Consider the following 17,182-nt stretch of genomic DNA (forward strand, 5'->3'; position numbering starts at 1 on the left):
TGTGCCCACGGGAAAGCGCGCCGGCCCACCACGGGGCGGGCCGCGAGGACCCCGGCAGGCAGCACTGCACACTGGCTTCCCGTCCACTTCCTCAGATGGACACACGACCCGTAGGCCAGCGGTGGGACCCAACTTCGGGAATCTCCTGGAACCCGGACGGGAAGGCCGAGCGGCCTCTCAAGGGGCCGAAGTTGCACACAGAACCGCGGTCGTCCCCGTCCCTCTGCCTGGCCTGTGCGCTCATCACCGAACCCTCCTCTGCCAGCCTCCTCGCCAACTGCGTCTTCGTGAAAGGTTCGAGTCCCCCTGCCCCACGGGGGGGGGAGGGGGGGGGCAGAAGCTAGGAGGTGGAGCTCTGCGATTCCAGGAGACCAGGCCTCCCGGTCAGGAAGAAGAGAGTTCAGAGTTCAGGGGGAGCCCAAGAGGGAGGGACGCGCTCTCCCCCGCCACCAGCCCCCGCGGCCTCCCACGAATAAAGACACCCGTAATACCGATTATGGATCTCCGCGTGTATCTATGCGCCAAGGGGACTCGCCAAAAACCTTTTATCTGGTCCCCGGGACCGTCAAGGCTCTGGGCTTCGTACTCTCAGAATAACTTGGTTGTTTTGTGTGCGCTTTGGATTATAAATTTATCTTCTCATTAAGCATTTTTCTTTTCTTTTCTTTTTTTTTGCGGGTCTGGGGACAGAATCCAGGGCATTCTACCTCTGAGCTACACCCCCAGCCCTATATTTTATTCTTTATTTTGAAACAGGGTCTCACTGAGTTGCAGAGGGCCTCGCTAAGTAGCTGAGGCTGGCTGCGAACCGTGATCCTCCCGTCTCAGCCCCCCGAATGCTGGGATCACAAGTGTGCGCCCCCATACCCGGCTAGCGTTTCTCATTCTTAATGGCTACATGGTGTTCTATGATATGCCTGTTCCAGAACTTGCTTAACTGCCCTCTGACACTTTGCCATCCCTGACTGTTTTCTCTGCTCTCAAGGAGGGCCAGCGACTGGTGCAGCAGCCTGTGTCTAGAAAGTCCTCCAGTCCTCCAGTCTTCAAATAGTCTTTCCGCTTTGCCTTACTCAAGGTCGGCTTGAGGAAGTAATTATCTCCACAGTAATAAACTGCAGCTCTGTCCAAGCTCACAGGCTCACAGGACAAGCGGCTTCTGGAAGAAGACACACACACACACGCACGCACACACACACACGCACGCACACGCACACGCACAGCTTCTGTTAACTAAGGAAGTGTTATTTACTGAATTAGTGCCTGGCATCCAGAAAGCAGCACCCTTCCCATGCATTTATTACTCACGTTGGCTAAATCCTAAATTCCAAGAAGAGTCAACTGAGTGACGACGGAAGAGCCAGGCAGGAGTCAAGTCAACTGGCGCGCACGTTCCTATTCATAGAAATGCCGAGGCTCAGGCGATCTGCCGATTGTGCAAGGGGTGGTCCGGGAAGCGGGTTTAAGGGTGAGGGCGAGATGGACTGAAACAGCAGTCTCCTGATTTAGGGAATTCAAACGGTCTAGCTATTTTCTTTCTTTCTTTTCTTTTCTTTTTTTTTTTTTTTTTTGCAGTGCTGGGGATGGAACCCAAGGGCATTCTACCACCAAGCTACACCTCCAGCCCCATTTTTTTTCCCTTTACTTTTGAAACACTGTCTCACTAAGTTGCGGAGGGCCTCACAAGTGGCTGAGGCTGGCCACGAACCTGTGATCCTCCTGTCTCAGCCTCCCAAGCACCGGGATTACAAGCGTGCGCCACCACGCCTGGCTAGGTCTAGCTATTTAAGGACTGAAATTTGTAGTGATAATTGTAGCAGCTACATTTCTTAAAATGCCTACCCCATTCCCTACCATAAAATTGTATTTGAAGTCTTCCTGTAAAGAATCAGAAGTAAATTAATTAATTAATTTATTTATTTATGTGGTACTGGCGATTGAACCCAGGGGCATTCTACCTCTGAGCTACACCCCAGTGTGCTGGTATTGGGAAATTGTTCTGGTACCAGTTTCCAATAAAGTGTGAAAGGTGGTCAGAGCCTGGGCGCTATGCAACATTCAGGTAGGAGGGAGGGAGGGAGGGAGGGAGGAAGACAGAGACAGAGAGAGAGAGAGAGGGGAAGTGACAGCTTTGCCTGCTACACTTCACTCCCCCTTATCCTTTTGTTTTTAACCCATAGTAAAAATGTAGAGGCAACTGGAGCTCTTAGCCTTCAAAATGTAAATAACATACACAATTAAAAGCCCTACGGTCACAGGCAGCTCTGCCTGGCACATCTGAAAAGCTGCAGAGATAGCAAGCCGTGTGCTCTGCTCTGAGAGACTGAGCCCCACCCCATGGGCTGTGATTAGGGCCTCTGTTTCCCTCCCTGTCCCCATGACCGACCTTGATTTGCAGGATGTAAGCCCAATGTGTCACTTCAAAGCAGAGGCAGAAAAAGAGATACTTTCTCTTTTTTTTCCTTTTTTTCTTTTTTTTTTTTCAGGTCTGGGAATTGAACCCAGGGGCATTCGACCTCTGAGCTCCACCCCCTGCCCTATCTTTTATTCTTTATTTTGAAACCGGGTCTCCTGAGTTGCAAAGGGCCTCACTAAGTAGCCGAGGCTGTCCGTGAACCACGATCCTCTGGTCTCAGCCTCCCGAATGCTGGGATTACAAGCGTGCGCCACCACGCCCGGTGAGATACATACTCTTAAAAGAGTACACTGACCAGCAACAGAATACTACCACCTGCCTAAAACGAGTTGCTAGCCTGCTTTCCTGGGAATGCTGATAAAAACATACCAGCGGGGCAGGCGTGGTGGCGCACGCTTGTCATCCCAGCATTCGGGAGGCTGAGACAGGAGGATCGTGGTTAATGGACAGCCTCAGCTACTTAGGCCCTTTGCAACTCAGTGAGATCCTGTTTCAAAATGAAGAATAAAAGAAAAAAATAGGGCTGAGGTCAAATGCCCCTTGGGTTCCATCCCCAGGCCTGCAAAACAAACAAACAAACAAACAAACAAACAAACAAAAACCACCAGGGGAAACTTTACTTCAGGGCAGGGTCTGCGGGAGACGAGTTTTGGGCTCTCGGCTGTGCCTGCCGGGCACGCTGCTTTCTTCTCCTATTTCCTACTGACTTTGTGATAAAAAGTTGCTACGAGCGAGCTGCCTATTAGTTTTAATACCCCTGTTCAACAAATTCTGCTTGGAGAGAGTTGAAAAGAGCCCACAGCGCTATTACAACACCCAGCTGCGTTTTTTCTTCTTCATTTTGAAACAGGGCCTCACTAAGCTGCAGAGGCTGAAGGTGAACCTGCCATCCTCCCGTCCCAGCCTCCCAAGTGCTGGGATGACAACAGGCGCCGCCACGCCGGGTTAATCATATAGTTTTACAAAGAACCCTAAACGCTGCCCGGTCCGAAAGGAATTTAGGAAAGTCACAGGATCTAAAGCCAAGCTATAAAAATTAACTGTATTTCCACACGTTAACAATCAAAACGGCAGAGTGGAATTAAACAGAAGCGAAACCGCCTCTGTCTTCCCGTGAGCCCTGTGTGGCGGGCACGGAGAGCCTGGCAGAGGGCCCCGGGGAGGGGAAGGGGCGCCAGGGGTCTCGGCAGGAGGAGACTGGGCGGATCAACGACCGCAGGAGGACGACCGCAGGAGGACGGAGAGGCTGGGAGGAGCGCGCCACAGCCCTGAGTCGTAAGGGCTGAGGCTGCGCCGGGCTCCACGGGCTTAGTGAGGCCACGCCCGGCTGGGCTCTTCCCAGCCCGTCCTGTCCCTGTGGCTTCTCCTAGGAGTATTTCCTTCATAAACCACTCGCCCCTACTTCCTGACTCTGTGTCTACTTCTGGGGAGCCACAGAGACGATCCCAGTTGGTGATGATGGGGTGTGTGTGTGTGTGTGTACACATGCACATGCATACGTGTGCAGGTATACACACACATTTTATTACACTGGGTGTGGTTTAATCATCACATTGAGTCTTGAGGACTGTTCCCATGCAGTTACAGGTTACACAACACAGTGACAAACGGTGAAACTCAACACGCAAACACTTAACAGCGAAATGATCAGATTCGAGTTTTCCTTGAAAAGGGATGAAGAAAGTTTTCTTTCAAAAGATTATCCACCTTAGCCGGGCGTGGTGGCGCACGCTTGTCATCCCTGCGCTTGGGAGGCTGAGACAGGAGGGTCGCACAGGTTCGAAGCCAGCCTCAGCTACTTAGTGAGGCTCTAGGCAACTTAGTGAGACTCTGTTTCCAAATAAAATATAAAATAGGTCTGGGAGTATAGCCTGGAGGAGAAAGCCTCTGGGTTCCACCCCCAGTACCACCAAAAAGAAACAAACAAACAAACAGAAGATTATCCACCTTAGTATTTTCTCCTTCGGTTTTAACCAGTATTATTTCAAACATCTATAATAAGTTCCATGAAAGAACCAAGAAAGAGCGTCTGGCTACACTGTGTGTGTGTGGGGGGGTAGTGGTGTAGTGCGCGGCTCTCACACGCAGCAGTCAGGCCTGCGGCTGGACTCCAGACCCCAGCGTGCACCACTCGAGCGCCTGCACATTAAGTTTCATGATTGAAGTTCTTAAATTTGAGTTTCCTTATCTCTGGAAAGAGGACAGAAGCTGGGTGTGGTTGCACACGCCTGTAATCCCAGCTAGTTGGGAAGCTGAGGCAGGGGGATGCAAGTTCAAGGCCAGCCCAGGTAATTTAATAAGACCTGTCCCCAAATAGAATTCGAAATAAGGCTGGGGGTGTAGCTCAGCGGTAGAGAGCTTGCTGAGCGTGTCCAAGGCCGTGGGTTTGATCCCTACCTAGCACCACACACAAAAACAGACAGTAACAGACGTGTCGCGGAAGAGGAGAAGTCAGGCAAAACCTCAGCGTGGTGCCTCGTATTTGGAAAGGGCTCAGGGAATGTCTGCTGGGATTGCGGGATCTAAGTTCCCATGGGAAGTAATGAGCCAAACGAAAGACCGAGAGCTCACGAAAATCGGGCACACTCACTTGTAAAGTAGTGTCAAAGACGACGAGCTTTGAACTGGTGGGGACGATGTCATAACACTTGTGTGACCTCATGAATCGCATGTAAACGCCACTCTCTGAGTCTTCTGCTGAAAAAGAAAAAAAGAAAATGTGTCATAAACGATGAAGAACTTGTACAGAAAGCCCCTGCTGATGTGCAACAGGCAAGCAGGAGATGGTGCCCTGGCCCGTGGGCAAGGGCAGGGCCAGGGCGCCAGCTCGCCCGCTCAGCGGGACGCTGGTCCGCAGCAAGAGGGAAAAACAGATAAAAAGAAAAAGGAACAGCAAACAGGCCGAGGGGAGTAAGGAGGCTGGCTGTATTTGCAAACGATATGATCTTCCAGATAGAAAATACCAAGGGCTCCAGGAAGGAGTTTAGCAAGGTCACAAATACAGGGCTGAGAAAACCCAAAGAGAGCCCCTGTGTTTCCATAACCAGCGATAAACTGGAAATTAAATCCTAGAAAGGTACCATTTACGTAAACGCCACGTGGAAATAGGGATCTACACGCGGGAACAGAGCACAGCGAACGCTAACTGTGGACACATCAGGCCCATTACTGTTTAAACTTCTGCCAAAGCCGACTGACCATTTAAACAGAAATACTGCGGACGTACTTTGGGGTTTACAGCACATTTACGGGAACCTGTGCGGCAGAGATCTGGGAGTCGCCGCGTACTGGCTTCTCTACGCTAACCCATTTATCATGACGCCGGTGATTTGACAGGCCCAAGCTCTCCCCACCCCCGGAACCCGGGGGCTTTCTACCTCTGAGTGACACCCCAGCCCTTTTTCTTTTTTATTTTGAAACTGGGTCTCGCTGAGTTGCCGAGGGCCTCAAACCTGACATCCTCCTGTCTCAGCCTCCCCAGTGCTGGGATTACACGCATGCACCACTGCACCCAGCTCAGATCTCTCTCTCCTCAAAGCACACATCTCTGCCTCCACGGCCACCTCCCGTGGGCAGTGAGCACCGACCTCCCGAGAGCCTGGCTTTCCATCTGACGCCACGGCTGCCCGCACTGCAGAGCTGCCGGTGCGGCTCTAACGGGGCCACCGCTGGCTCCCCACTGCCGGAGACGAGGAGATCCTTGAAGCGACCCCCAGGCCCCGTGCGGAAGGGGCGGCCCGTGCCTGGGTCCACCTGCCACACACCTCGCCCCTCCTCCCAGGACGGTTTCCATCCCTTCCCGGCCCAGCCAGCAGCCCAGGGGGCAGGGGAAGCTGCACCTGACGCCTCCTGGTTCTGAGTCGGAGCGCCGCCCGCCCTCCGGGGCGCGATGGCTGGCTTTCCCTACTCTGCCTCCTGAACTCCCAGCCTCCCTCCTCGGTGCAGCTGCAGGGACCCCCCAGGAGGCCTCCGCGGCAGCTCCGATGCGCCCACACTGACCTGTGTACTTGGAAAGACTTAGGTGACTTGGGAAGCGACTGTGTACACCGTGAGCAGCGCCCGGAGCCCCGAGGCCGCGTGGCCCTTGCGGCTGCAGCCCGTCATGATCAGGGAGCCAGCCCGCTGCTTCCCCGACCTGGTGACGAATCCGTGGGCCACTCCGGGACTCTGCTCCACTCCGACCTCTACCAGGGCGCGCGTGCCCGGTGCAGAGCGCTGTCCGGCCCGCCGGCCCGGGCCAGGCTGCCTTTCCCTTCCTGTGTCTAACTCATCTTCCCGCTCCCGCCCCTGAGCCCAGGAGAGGCCCCGGCCCGGCTTCGCTCTCCTTCCCCGCTGCTCATCGGGACCCAACTTCAACGCTCCTTACTACTTTCTCTTGCTCAATTTCACTCCAGACGACATAAATGTCATGTTTTCACGTGACAGAAGTAAACACCTAAGTGCTCAACATGGACCAGGCACAGCAATAAGTTAAATCATTGATTTTTGTTTTTGCGGTACTGGGGATGGAACCCAGGGGCATTCTACCTCCAGGCCACACCCCCAGCCCTATTTTTTATTCTTTATTTAGAAACAGGGTCTGAGTTGCAAAGGGCCTCACTGAGTAGTAGCTGAGGCTGACCACGCACCGCGATGTTCCCGCCTCAGCCTCCCAAATGCTGAGATTACAAGCGGGCGCCACCACGCTGGGCCTCACTTAATTTATAGAACACCCGAGGTGACCTTAGTTTCTTCTCTTCACGTACAAGGGCACTGAGGCCTGGGGAAGGCAAATCACTTGCCCAAGTCAGAGGCAGGAAGTGCTCCAAGTGGCATCTAAAGCATGGTGCCGCGTGCCTGTGAGCACAATCAATACCTGGGAGGCTGAGACAGGAGGATCACAGGTGTGAGGCCAGCCTCAGCATCGCAGCAAGAGTCTCAACAACCTAGTGAGACTTTTTCAAATTATAAACTAGGCTAGGGCTGGGGGTGTAGCTTGGAAGTACAATGCCCCTGGGTTCAGTCCCTAGTACAACACACACACACACACACACACACACACACACACACACACACACACACGCTACAGGTCTGATTCCAAGACTTCTTCCCACTCCCCGCCTCATTAGCTCGTGAGGGGCATCGATGCTCTCACTTGCTGGTCTGTGTCCCGGGTGCAGGTGCCATGATCTCTGTCCTCAAAGCTGATGTGCGGGGGTCACATAAGATCACACAGGGGTCAACTAACTCTGGAGAGAGGGCGGGCAGGGGAGTCTAAAGTGACAGCCTCCTGGGGACGCCCCTGTCGGCACCTCTCCTCGGCCACCCCGGACATCTTGGCGCTGCTGCACAGGTCTGGGAGTCGCCTCCATCTCTGGATGGCAATTCCTTTTGAGTGATCGGAATCTTACTCGTCTAATCCATGAATTACTTTACTCAGTAAGATTTATGGCAGACTGCCTCAGTGTGGGCTTCTTCCAGAGCTGTTCTAAGACTAAAGAGTGGGACGGGAGGGAAAACCTAAAAGATAAAAAGGGAGTCTGCAAGCAGGGTAGGGTTTGATGCAACTGGAGTCAGAGCTGCGATGGAGGAAGGAGGCCCTGAGAGGCCGGGCACGCGCCTGGGCCTGTCTCCGGGCATCTCTGTGGCACGCGCCTGGGCCTGTCTCCGGGCAGGAGATGGTTCCTGCGCCTTTGGGGTCAAGGGTTATTCCTAGGCTATTACCTCTGGCATTCTGCTATGATGCCCAGCTGCCAAAGACGCCCATGGGTGGAGATGCTGAGACTCGGGAGAAGGGACAGATCCCAGGACGTGCACGTTGACCACACCACTGCACCTGCCACCCACGGCTCCCACGGCGCCGCGGCCGCGCTGCCGCTCCCGGGGACACAGCAAGTGCCACTGCTGGTGAGTGAGACGTGGGCATCGCCCCGCGAGGACAAGAGTGGGGATCAAGAAGGCACGGCCTGGCGGCTGGTGAGTGGACGGGTGGACGGATGAAGCTAGCGTGCGCCCACCTCGCTCGAAACACTTATCTGCCAAAACGTGAGGGCCTGCCGAGGAAGAACCGCTAAACAGGAAGCTCCAGGCCAGCGGCTCGCGAGGCCTGACCCGCTTCTGCGCTGCCAATGTCTAAGCTACACGTTGCCGGCTAAAACTCTTCTACAACTCAAACGAACAAAGCTGGGAGGAAAACGAACGATAAAATCAAGACTTTTAAGACTTGACACATATCATGGACGCCCGTCTTGCCATATGAATGTCTGAAATAAAAAATGAAAATACTATTAAGCGGGGCTGTCCTAACTTTTAGAATTTTTTAAACTGAATCTTCATTTTGCACGTGTGTGTATTATTTATTTTTGTGGTACTAAGGATTGAACCCAAGGGCCTTACACATGCTAGAAAAGTGTTTTGCCACGGAGCTACGTCGCTAGCCCCGACTTTCAGAATTTTAAAAAATCTGTTAAGCTTTGTGTGAGAGAGAAACATATTTTTATATCCTCTCTTGAGTTTTTTTTTTTTTTTTTTTTTTTTTTTGTGTGTGTGTTACTAGGGATAGAACCCAGGGGTATTCTACCTCTGAGCTACATTCCCAGCTCTATTTTTTGTTCTTTATTTTGAAACAGGGTCTCACTGGGTTGCAAAGGGCCTCGCTAAGTAATTGAAGCTGTCCGCGAACTGCGATCCTCCTGTCTCAGCCTCCCAAGTACTGGGATTACAAGTGTGAACCTGACTTCTCTCTCGTGATTTTTAAAAATAATATTTAAATAAACCACGTGTGGTGGTGCATGCTTATAATCCCAGTATTTGGGAGTCTGAAACAGAGATTCAGCTACTTATTGAGGCCCTCCACAATTTAGTGAGACCCTGTTTCAAAGTAAAGATAAAAAAATAGGGCTAGGGCCTGGTGTGGTTGCACACACTTTAATCCCAGCATTCGGGAGGCTGAGAAAGGAGGACTGTGGTTCAAGGGCAGCCTCAGCTCTTAGTGGGGTCCCTTGCAACTCAGTGAGACCCTGTTTCAAAATAAAGAAAGAAAAAGTAGGCCTAGGGCTGTAGCTCAAAGTAGAATGCCCCTGAGTTCCATCCCCAGCACCATAAAAAACAAAAAACAAAAAAAAGAATAGGGCTGGGGTGTAGCTCGGAGGTAAATATACTGGGGACTGAGTCCAGGGTCATTCTACCCCCAGGCTACACCTCCAGTCCTATTTTATTTTTATTTTGAAACAAGGTTTTTCCAGGTTGATAATAGTCTCACTAACCTGCTGAAGTTGTCCTTAAACCTGCAATCCTCCTGTCTCAGCCTCCCAAGTACTGGGATTACACCCACGGCACCTGGCTATGAACATTTATTTATTTATTTTTTTGGTGGTACTGGGGGTGGAACCCAGAGGCTTTCTCCCTCCGGGCTATACTCCCAGACCTATTTTCTATTTTATTTGGAAACAGGGTCTCACTAAGTTGCTGAGAACCTCACTAAGTAGCTGAGGCTGGCTTCGAACCTGTGTGATCCTCGTCTCAGCCTCCCAAGCATGGGGATTACGAGTGTGCGCCACCACGCCCGGCTGAACACTGTAACCAATGAACGACACTGACACGCCGCTCCCAGCTGCAGCTCCCCACTGGGATTTCCTTATTTCCCCCAGTGCTCTTTTCCTCGCCCAGGATCCCATGGGCGCCGTCAGTCACTGAGCCTGCTTGGGCTTCTCTGCAGCAGGTGGCTGCACAGACCTTCATCTCGGGGATCCTGTGGTTTTGAGAAGGCCTGGCAGGTAACCTGTGGGCTCGTACGATGCTCTTCTCAGAATCTCAACTGGGGAGCTTCTGTGCATCGCCGAGGGTGCACGCTGCGGCCTGGCCCGTCTCGCTGGTCTTGGCCACGTTGCTCTCAGGCCCTTAGGGTTCTGCCTTTGTCAGGGCATCACCACGTACGCTCGCATTCAGCAGGGAGGAGGGTGCCTCTACCCCTGCAATACACAGATTGTCTGGGGGAACTCCGTGCAGGAGGGATTTTTATTCATCTGAATAAAAAATATGAGAGTTCATATTCATCTGGTCACGTACCACAGTGCGGACTCCCGGGCATCTTCCTCCTCGGAGCCACGACGCGGTCCTGCCTGCACACAGCTGCCTGGGGACCCGGAGCCCACCGCGGGCTGCCCTGGCTCCGACGCCCGCCAGGCCCCCCCAGGCCCACCCAGTACCGCCGCACACCGGCCTCGGGAGCCAGGTCCTCCATCTCCACGCTTCCTGCCAGGAAGGTGCGGGGAGCAGGGCCCCTCCTGGTCACGCGGGACCTTCTCCACTGTTAACATCCCATCACTACGGCACACTGGTTACAATGAATGAACCCGTACTGTAATAACGCACAAATTATTAACAAAAGTCCCCACATGTAATAACGCACAAATTATTAACAAAAGTCCCCGCATTATTCAGATTCCCTTAGGTTCCCCTAATGTCCTTTTCCTGTTCCAGGATTCCACTTGATGGTCAGTGGCGCCTCCTCTGGGATACGAGAGCTTGTGGGACCTCCCCTGGACAGTCTGTGGGGCAGCTGAGGCACCTGGGAGGTGCCCCTCGGCCGGGATCATGTATCCTTATCACTACACTGGCCCCTGGGAAGGACGTACAGCAGAGAGAGGGAGAGGGAGGAAGAGAGGGAGTGTGCGCATGTGTTGCTGGGGACTAAACCCAGGGGCGTTCTACCTGCGTTACGCCCCAGCCCTATTTTATTTTTATTTTGAAACAGAATGTCAATCGGTTGATGAGTCTCAGTACTTGCTGAGGCTGTTCTTGAACCTGTGATCCTCCTTCCTGTCTCAGCCTGGCTACAGCAATTCTTGTGTGTGTGTGTGTGTGTGTGTGTGTGTGTGTGTGTGTGTATGGGTGGGTGGGTGTGGGGATGGAACCCAGGGGCATTCAACCTCCGAGCTACACCCCCTGCCCTATTTTTTATTCTTTATTTTGAAACAGGGTCTCACTAAGTTGCTGAGAGCCTCACTAAGTAGCTGAGGCTGGCTTCGAACCTGTGCAAACCTCCTGTCTCAGCCTCCCAAGTGCAGGGATTACAATTGTGCACCACCACGCCCAGAGCTACAACAGTTTTTAAAATGAAATAAAAGCCTGACCAAGCCAAATGTTAAATATGTAAAACAAATCATAATAAAATGTCTGTTGTGCAGAATGAAGACATAATAAACTAATATCAACAACAATAGAAGTATTAGGATTTTAAGTTAGGAAAATAAGGGTTTTATGTGCCACTCCACATCTGGTGTGAACTTTCTGCTTCCAGGAGGCACCAAGTGTGTTACTGGCACTGTGGAGAAGTCACCAGAAAAAAGAAACACCCGCCTGGAGCATTCAACAGCGGCTTGCTTGGAAGGTGTTATTAAAATTCTCGAGAAAGCTAGAGGGTGACTCTCAGTGCCCAAAGGTTAGTGGCGCGATATGATCACAACGTTCCATTTCTGCTGCTGCTCCTTTGCAGAGGATTAAGCATGGAAGCGTCATTCTAGCGGATCGCTGGAACTTGAAGGAAGCGTGTAGTAAAGTGTATACTTTATCAAGAATACCATGCATGGCGTGGTGGACTCACCTGTAATTCAGTACTGGGGAGGCCGAGACAGGAAGACTGCAAGTTTGAGCACAGCTTTAGTGAACAGTCACACTCTCATCAACCTAGTGAGACCCTGTTTCAGAATAAAAATAAACTAGGGCTGGGGGTGTACTCGGCAGTAGAATGCTCCTGGGTTCAATCCCTGATACCCCCCCCTCCACCACAAAGAAAAAGATGCCACAATTTTAAAATGCAACATCTAAGGAGCATCGCAGGTTCAAGGCTAGTCTTAGCAATTGAGCAATATCCCGTTTCGATGTAAAATTTACAAAGGGCTGGAGGTGAGCAGGGCGTGGAGGCGCACACTTGGAATTCCAGCATCGGGAGACGAGACCAGAGGATAGCAGTCCGTGGACAGCCTCAGCTACCTAGCGAGGCCCTTAGTGAGACCCTGTTTCAAAAATGAAAAGACAGCCAGGCGTGGTGGCACACACTTAAAATCCCAGCATTTAGGAGGCGGGGACCAGAGGATCGCAGTTTGCAGACAGCCTTAGCTATTTAGTGAGGGTCTTCACAACTCTGTGAGACCCTGTTTCAAAAATAAAAAGACTAAAAAATAGAACCAGGGATGTAGCTTGGAGGTACAGTGCCCCTGGGTTCCATCCCCAGTACCACACACACACACACACACACACACAAAAGGACTAAAAAACAGGGCTGGGAGTGTAGTTTGGAGGCAGAATATCACGATTTCATCCTCAGTAATGCAAAAAAAAAAAGGGGGGGGGATGTGGGTGGCCATTTTCCACATCTGGAAATGGGTCATTCCAGACCACTTCTCTTGACTATACCCCTTTATCATGACCTTCTCTTAAACCATACCCCGAGTTCCCTAAAAAAGCCTCTTGTATTATCCTTCTATATTTATTTATTTATTTATTTATTTATTTATTTATTTATTTATTTTTGGTGGTACTGGGGTTCCTGGAAGCCCTCTACCTCCGGGCTACACTCCCAGACCTATTTTTACATTTTTATTTGGAAACAGGGTCTCCTAAGCCAGCGCGCGCGGCTGGCTTCGAACCTGCGCGATCCTCCTGTCTCCGCCTCCCAAGCGCGGGGATGACAAGCGTGCGCCACCACGCCCGGCTAGCCTTCTATTTTAAACCTCTCTCGGGAACCAAGGAATAAGGATAAGAGATCAGTGTACTAGAATGTTTATTTGTAGGGGAGATATGACCTTAACATTCTGGTGCACATGACTCAGAACTTTAACTCCGCCCATGCTGGAGTAAGGGGCTCACAGCCAAGAATTCACCTGAGTCTCAGAGGAGACTTGACCTTCGGGACTTCCCGGTGGTGCTGGAACTGTCAAGACCGTGGGACTCCTGGAGAGGATGCACTGTGCGCTGCGTGGTGGCCGTGGCGCTTTGGGGACCGGGGGGAGTGGAATGGTCTGGATTCAGAACGTCCTCAGACCTCATGGAGAACAGGCAGCCAGGTTGGGGGGCTTGGTTCTGAGGAGTGGGGGTTCCCTGAGGGTGTGGCCTTGGGGATTGTATAAGGTCTCTCCTAACCCTACTCTTTTCTTGCTTTTGATCTCCAAGAAATGAGAGCAGAGCCTTGCTCCTTCTCTCTGTACTTCCCACTGTCATGTCCTGAGCTCCGCAGACCTAGCCTGACATGGACTGACCCTTTGAAATCTCCAGAACTGTGGGCAAATGAATCTTCCTTCTTCTAAAAGAAAAAAAAAAAAAGGCTAGGGGTGTAGTTCAGAAGTAGAAAGCTCATGGGTTCGGCTGGGTATGGTGGTACACACCTGTAATTCTAGTACTTGGGGGGGGGGGCTGAGACAGGAGGATGGCAGGTTCATGATCAGCCTCTGCAATGTAGTAAGACCCTGTTTCAAAATTAAAAAGTAAAATAGGAGCTGGGCGTGGTGGCGCACACTTGTAATCCCAGCATTTGGGAGGCTGAGACAGGAAGAGCATGGTTCACTGGCAGCCTCAGCTACTCAGGCCCTTTGCAACTCAATGAGACCCTGTTTCAAAAAGAAATAGGGCTGGGGGTGTAGCTGGGAGGTAGAATGTCCCTGGGTTCCATCCCCAGTACCACAATAAATAAATAAATAAATAAATAAATAAATAAATAAATAAGGGTTGGGGGTGTGGCTCAAAAAAGAAGGAAATTGCCTGCATTCAATAATCCCCAGTATCAAACAAAATAACAACATCTAATTTTAAATGCAAACAATGATGGGAATTACCACTAAATGTGAATTATACAAGGAAGTATTTCTCTTTCTAAAAACAGACCTGAGGACACCCTGAGCTTGGTGACTTTTGATGGTCCTCCTTGCCTACACGCTGTGCCCCAGTTCATTCAAGGTTTCCAGCAATCTAATGCCAACCTACCCTTCCAGGCTCACCTCCTAACATGTTTCCTAAGAATCCTACACTCTGGGATCATATTGCTATTTCCTTTCCAGAGGAAGTGTCGGGACTCTGCAGAGTTCCATTTCAGAAGTCAGACTTCCATGCCTCTGAGATCTTCACCGAGTCCTCCAGGTCAGCACTCCTCGTCCTCCTAAGGTCTACCAACATCCTACTTAGCTTTCAGTAGTCAGCTGAGAAGCACCTCCCTCCCCACAGGTCCACCCAAAACATTAGAAGGAGACCTTACAGTAAGTGTTTGCAGATGTGATAAAGGTAAGAATCTAGAGCGAGGTCGTTCTGGATTCAGGTGGGCCCTAAAGTGTCCTCGGAAGGGCAGGTCGTGCTCTATGGGTAAGTCACCAGTGGAGTCACGTCTGGTACTACGTCTGCGGGGCTGGCTCTTCCTAGACTGTACGCTCCGGGGCGGCAACGCGCTCTGCTCTTCTTGATAATCCGGGCACACCGAGAGCCCTGTAGGCTCTAGGCACAAGTCAACGCCTGTTAAATTGTATGCATGGATCAATGTACGCAGGTGAGAGCAGCGAGTTCGGATTTGAAGTATGACGCTTCTGTCCTCAGAGAAAGAAATGATATTAAAATAAAAGGCTGCAGTTTAAAAGCCTTTACAAGGTTACTGGTAGATCTAGGTTCAGTAGTCAGTAAATAAACCTTACTTACAGTAGATACCTTCATAAAATGAAAAGAGGGATGGATATTTGTGGATCAGAGAAATAATGTCCCTGTTAGAGTACCCATGTGATTTTTTGTGTGTATGTAGGTGTGGTACTGGGGATTGAACCCAGGGGCATTCTACCTCCGAATTATACCCCCAGCCCTATTTCTTATTCTTTATTTGGAAACAGAACCTCACTAAATTTCAAAGAGCCTTCCTAAGTAGCTGAGGCTGGCTGCAAGACTGTGATCCTCCTGTCTTAGCCTCCCAACTGCTGGGATCACAAGCGCGTGCCTCTATGCCTGGCTATTCATGTGATTTTAAAAAAGCAAAACAAGCCGGGCGTGGTGGGCACACTTGTAATCCCCGCGCTTGGGAGGCAGAGACAGGAGGGTCCCGCAGGTTCGAAGCCAGACATGCTGACTTAAGAGACCCTGTTTCCAAATTTAAAAAAAAAAAAAAAATATATATATATATATATATATATATATATGTGTGTGTGTGTGTGTGTGTGTGTATGTGTATGTATGTGTGTATGTGTGTGTGTGTATATATATATATATATATATATATATATATATATATATAAGATCTGGGAGTGTAGCCCAGAGGTAGAAGGGTTTCCAGGAACCCCAGTACCACCAAAAAAAAAAAAAAAAGAAAGAAAAGAAAAGTGAGCAGGGCTGGGGTGTGGCTTGGAGGGAGAATGCCCCTGGAATCAATCTCTTGTACTCCCCCCAACACACAAGCTTTAACATGTTTGCAAGTCCACTTTAATATTGAAGCTGTTTCCTAATTCTGTTACCAAAAAAATGCAACTGAGTTGAATTGCAGAAAACTTTAAATGCTCATATTACCATATACGTGTATATTTTTTAAAAAAGCCTGCCAATGTAGCAAATACCTGGACAATTTTGTGTCTCAGAGATAAACATTATAGCCAGGGATTACTTTTTCTAAAACTAGTGTGTGTAGGACGTGAACTTAGAGGGAATTTGTAAACAATGTGTTGTCTTTTTGGCCTTAGTTGTATGAACATGAAAAGAACAGGCTGCCTCCATCAACTGTTAGTCAAGAAAAAAACACTACAGGATAATTGGAAGAGGTACCTCCTGGAATGGCTCACTAGTAAGCAGGAGGGCCATCGAGACGGTGACTCAAACATGGACTCCGGGATGTCCTGGTTCTATACAGAGTCAATAGAATAAGCAGCCTGTTACTACTGGACACTGCCACTGCCGCCCACCCAGCCGAGAGCGAGCGGCTTCTGCCGGAGCGAGAGCGCACGGCCCGTCCGAGCTCCACCCCAGTCCTGCGGTCCGGTCCTGGAGCTCTTGTGTGTGTCTAGAAGGGGGGCTGTCCCATCCCTCCCAGGGCCGTCATCTTGCTTTTCGGATGGGGCTGATATCAACGAGAAAGGCAAGCAGATAATATGGATGGAAGAAGGCCTTCTGAACAAACACCTGTCCCTGTTCAGCAACCCCAAGGACCGGCGCCCGCACGGCCTTTACACACAGCTGTGCCAGTGAGAAGGGCAGCGCCAAGCCCTCGCCTGCTCCTACCGAGGGGCAGCAGCTTTGCCCACCGCCATCACCAGCACCGACTGCTTTTTTAAGGCCCACACTTCAACATGCCCAGTGACCCTCTTGTCTAGAAAAATCCTTGTGCTGCAAAACATGAGTACTTTCAATTTAAAGTTGTGAAAATGATCACACACTCCTTCCTTTTTTTTGCGGGGGGTGGGGTGTCAGGGATGCAACCCTTGGCCTCGTGCACTTTATGCCAGTCAGGGTGCGCTCTGCCACTGGACCCCATCCCCAGCCCTGACATTCTTCAAGGCAGAAGAGGGGACAGAGGAGCGAGGTACGGACCTGGAGGGGCAGACGGCGGCTCGCTGCTCCCAAAGACCTGGAACAAGGAGAAGCAGATAGGATCGGGCCTCCAATCCTATCGATATATCCTACAGTGATCCCTTAATTGAGCTAAACTTCACTTTCAGAATTATTTGAAATAGTAATATGAGGCATGGGGATGTGTTCTAAAAATAACCAGAATGAAGAGCAGCTCCTATTTACACTGATGTAAATAACTGCAAGGACAGACACACAGAAGCTGGT

General features: G+C 50.8%; 1 protein-coding gene across 6 annotated transcripts in view; it reads right to left on the minus strand.

Moving 5' to 3' along the window:
- Positions 1 to 17,182, minus strand: part of PRKAG2 (protein kinase AMP-activated non-catalytic subunit gamma 2) — a gene marked incomplete at its 5' end in the record, with an annotated part of 260,276 nt that overhangs the window by 34,684 nt on the left and 208,410 nt on the right. For 5 of the 6 annotated variants that reach the window (XM_080701977.1, XM_080701975.1, XM_080701978.1 and 2 more), the window contains one exon: positions 5,004 to 5,110. In XM_080701977.1, coding sequence (XP_080558103.1) covers positions 5,004 to 5,110 — 107 coding nt within the window. The remainder of the gene's footprint in view (positions 1 to 5,003; positions 5,111 to 17,182) is intronic. The other variant, XM_080701976.1, reaches the window with a different exon arrangement.

The sequence above is a fragment of the Muscardinus avellanarius genome (assembly GCF_963383645.1).
Source record: "Muscardinus avellanarius genome assembly, chromosome: 9".
Taxonomy (NCBI): domain Eukaryota; kingdom Metazoa; phylum Chordata; class Mammalia; order Rodentia; family Gliridae; genus Muscardinus; species Muscardinus avellanarius.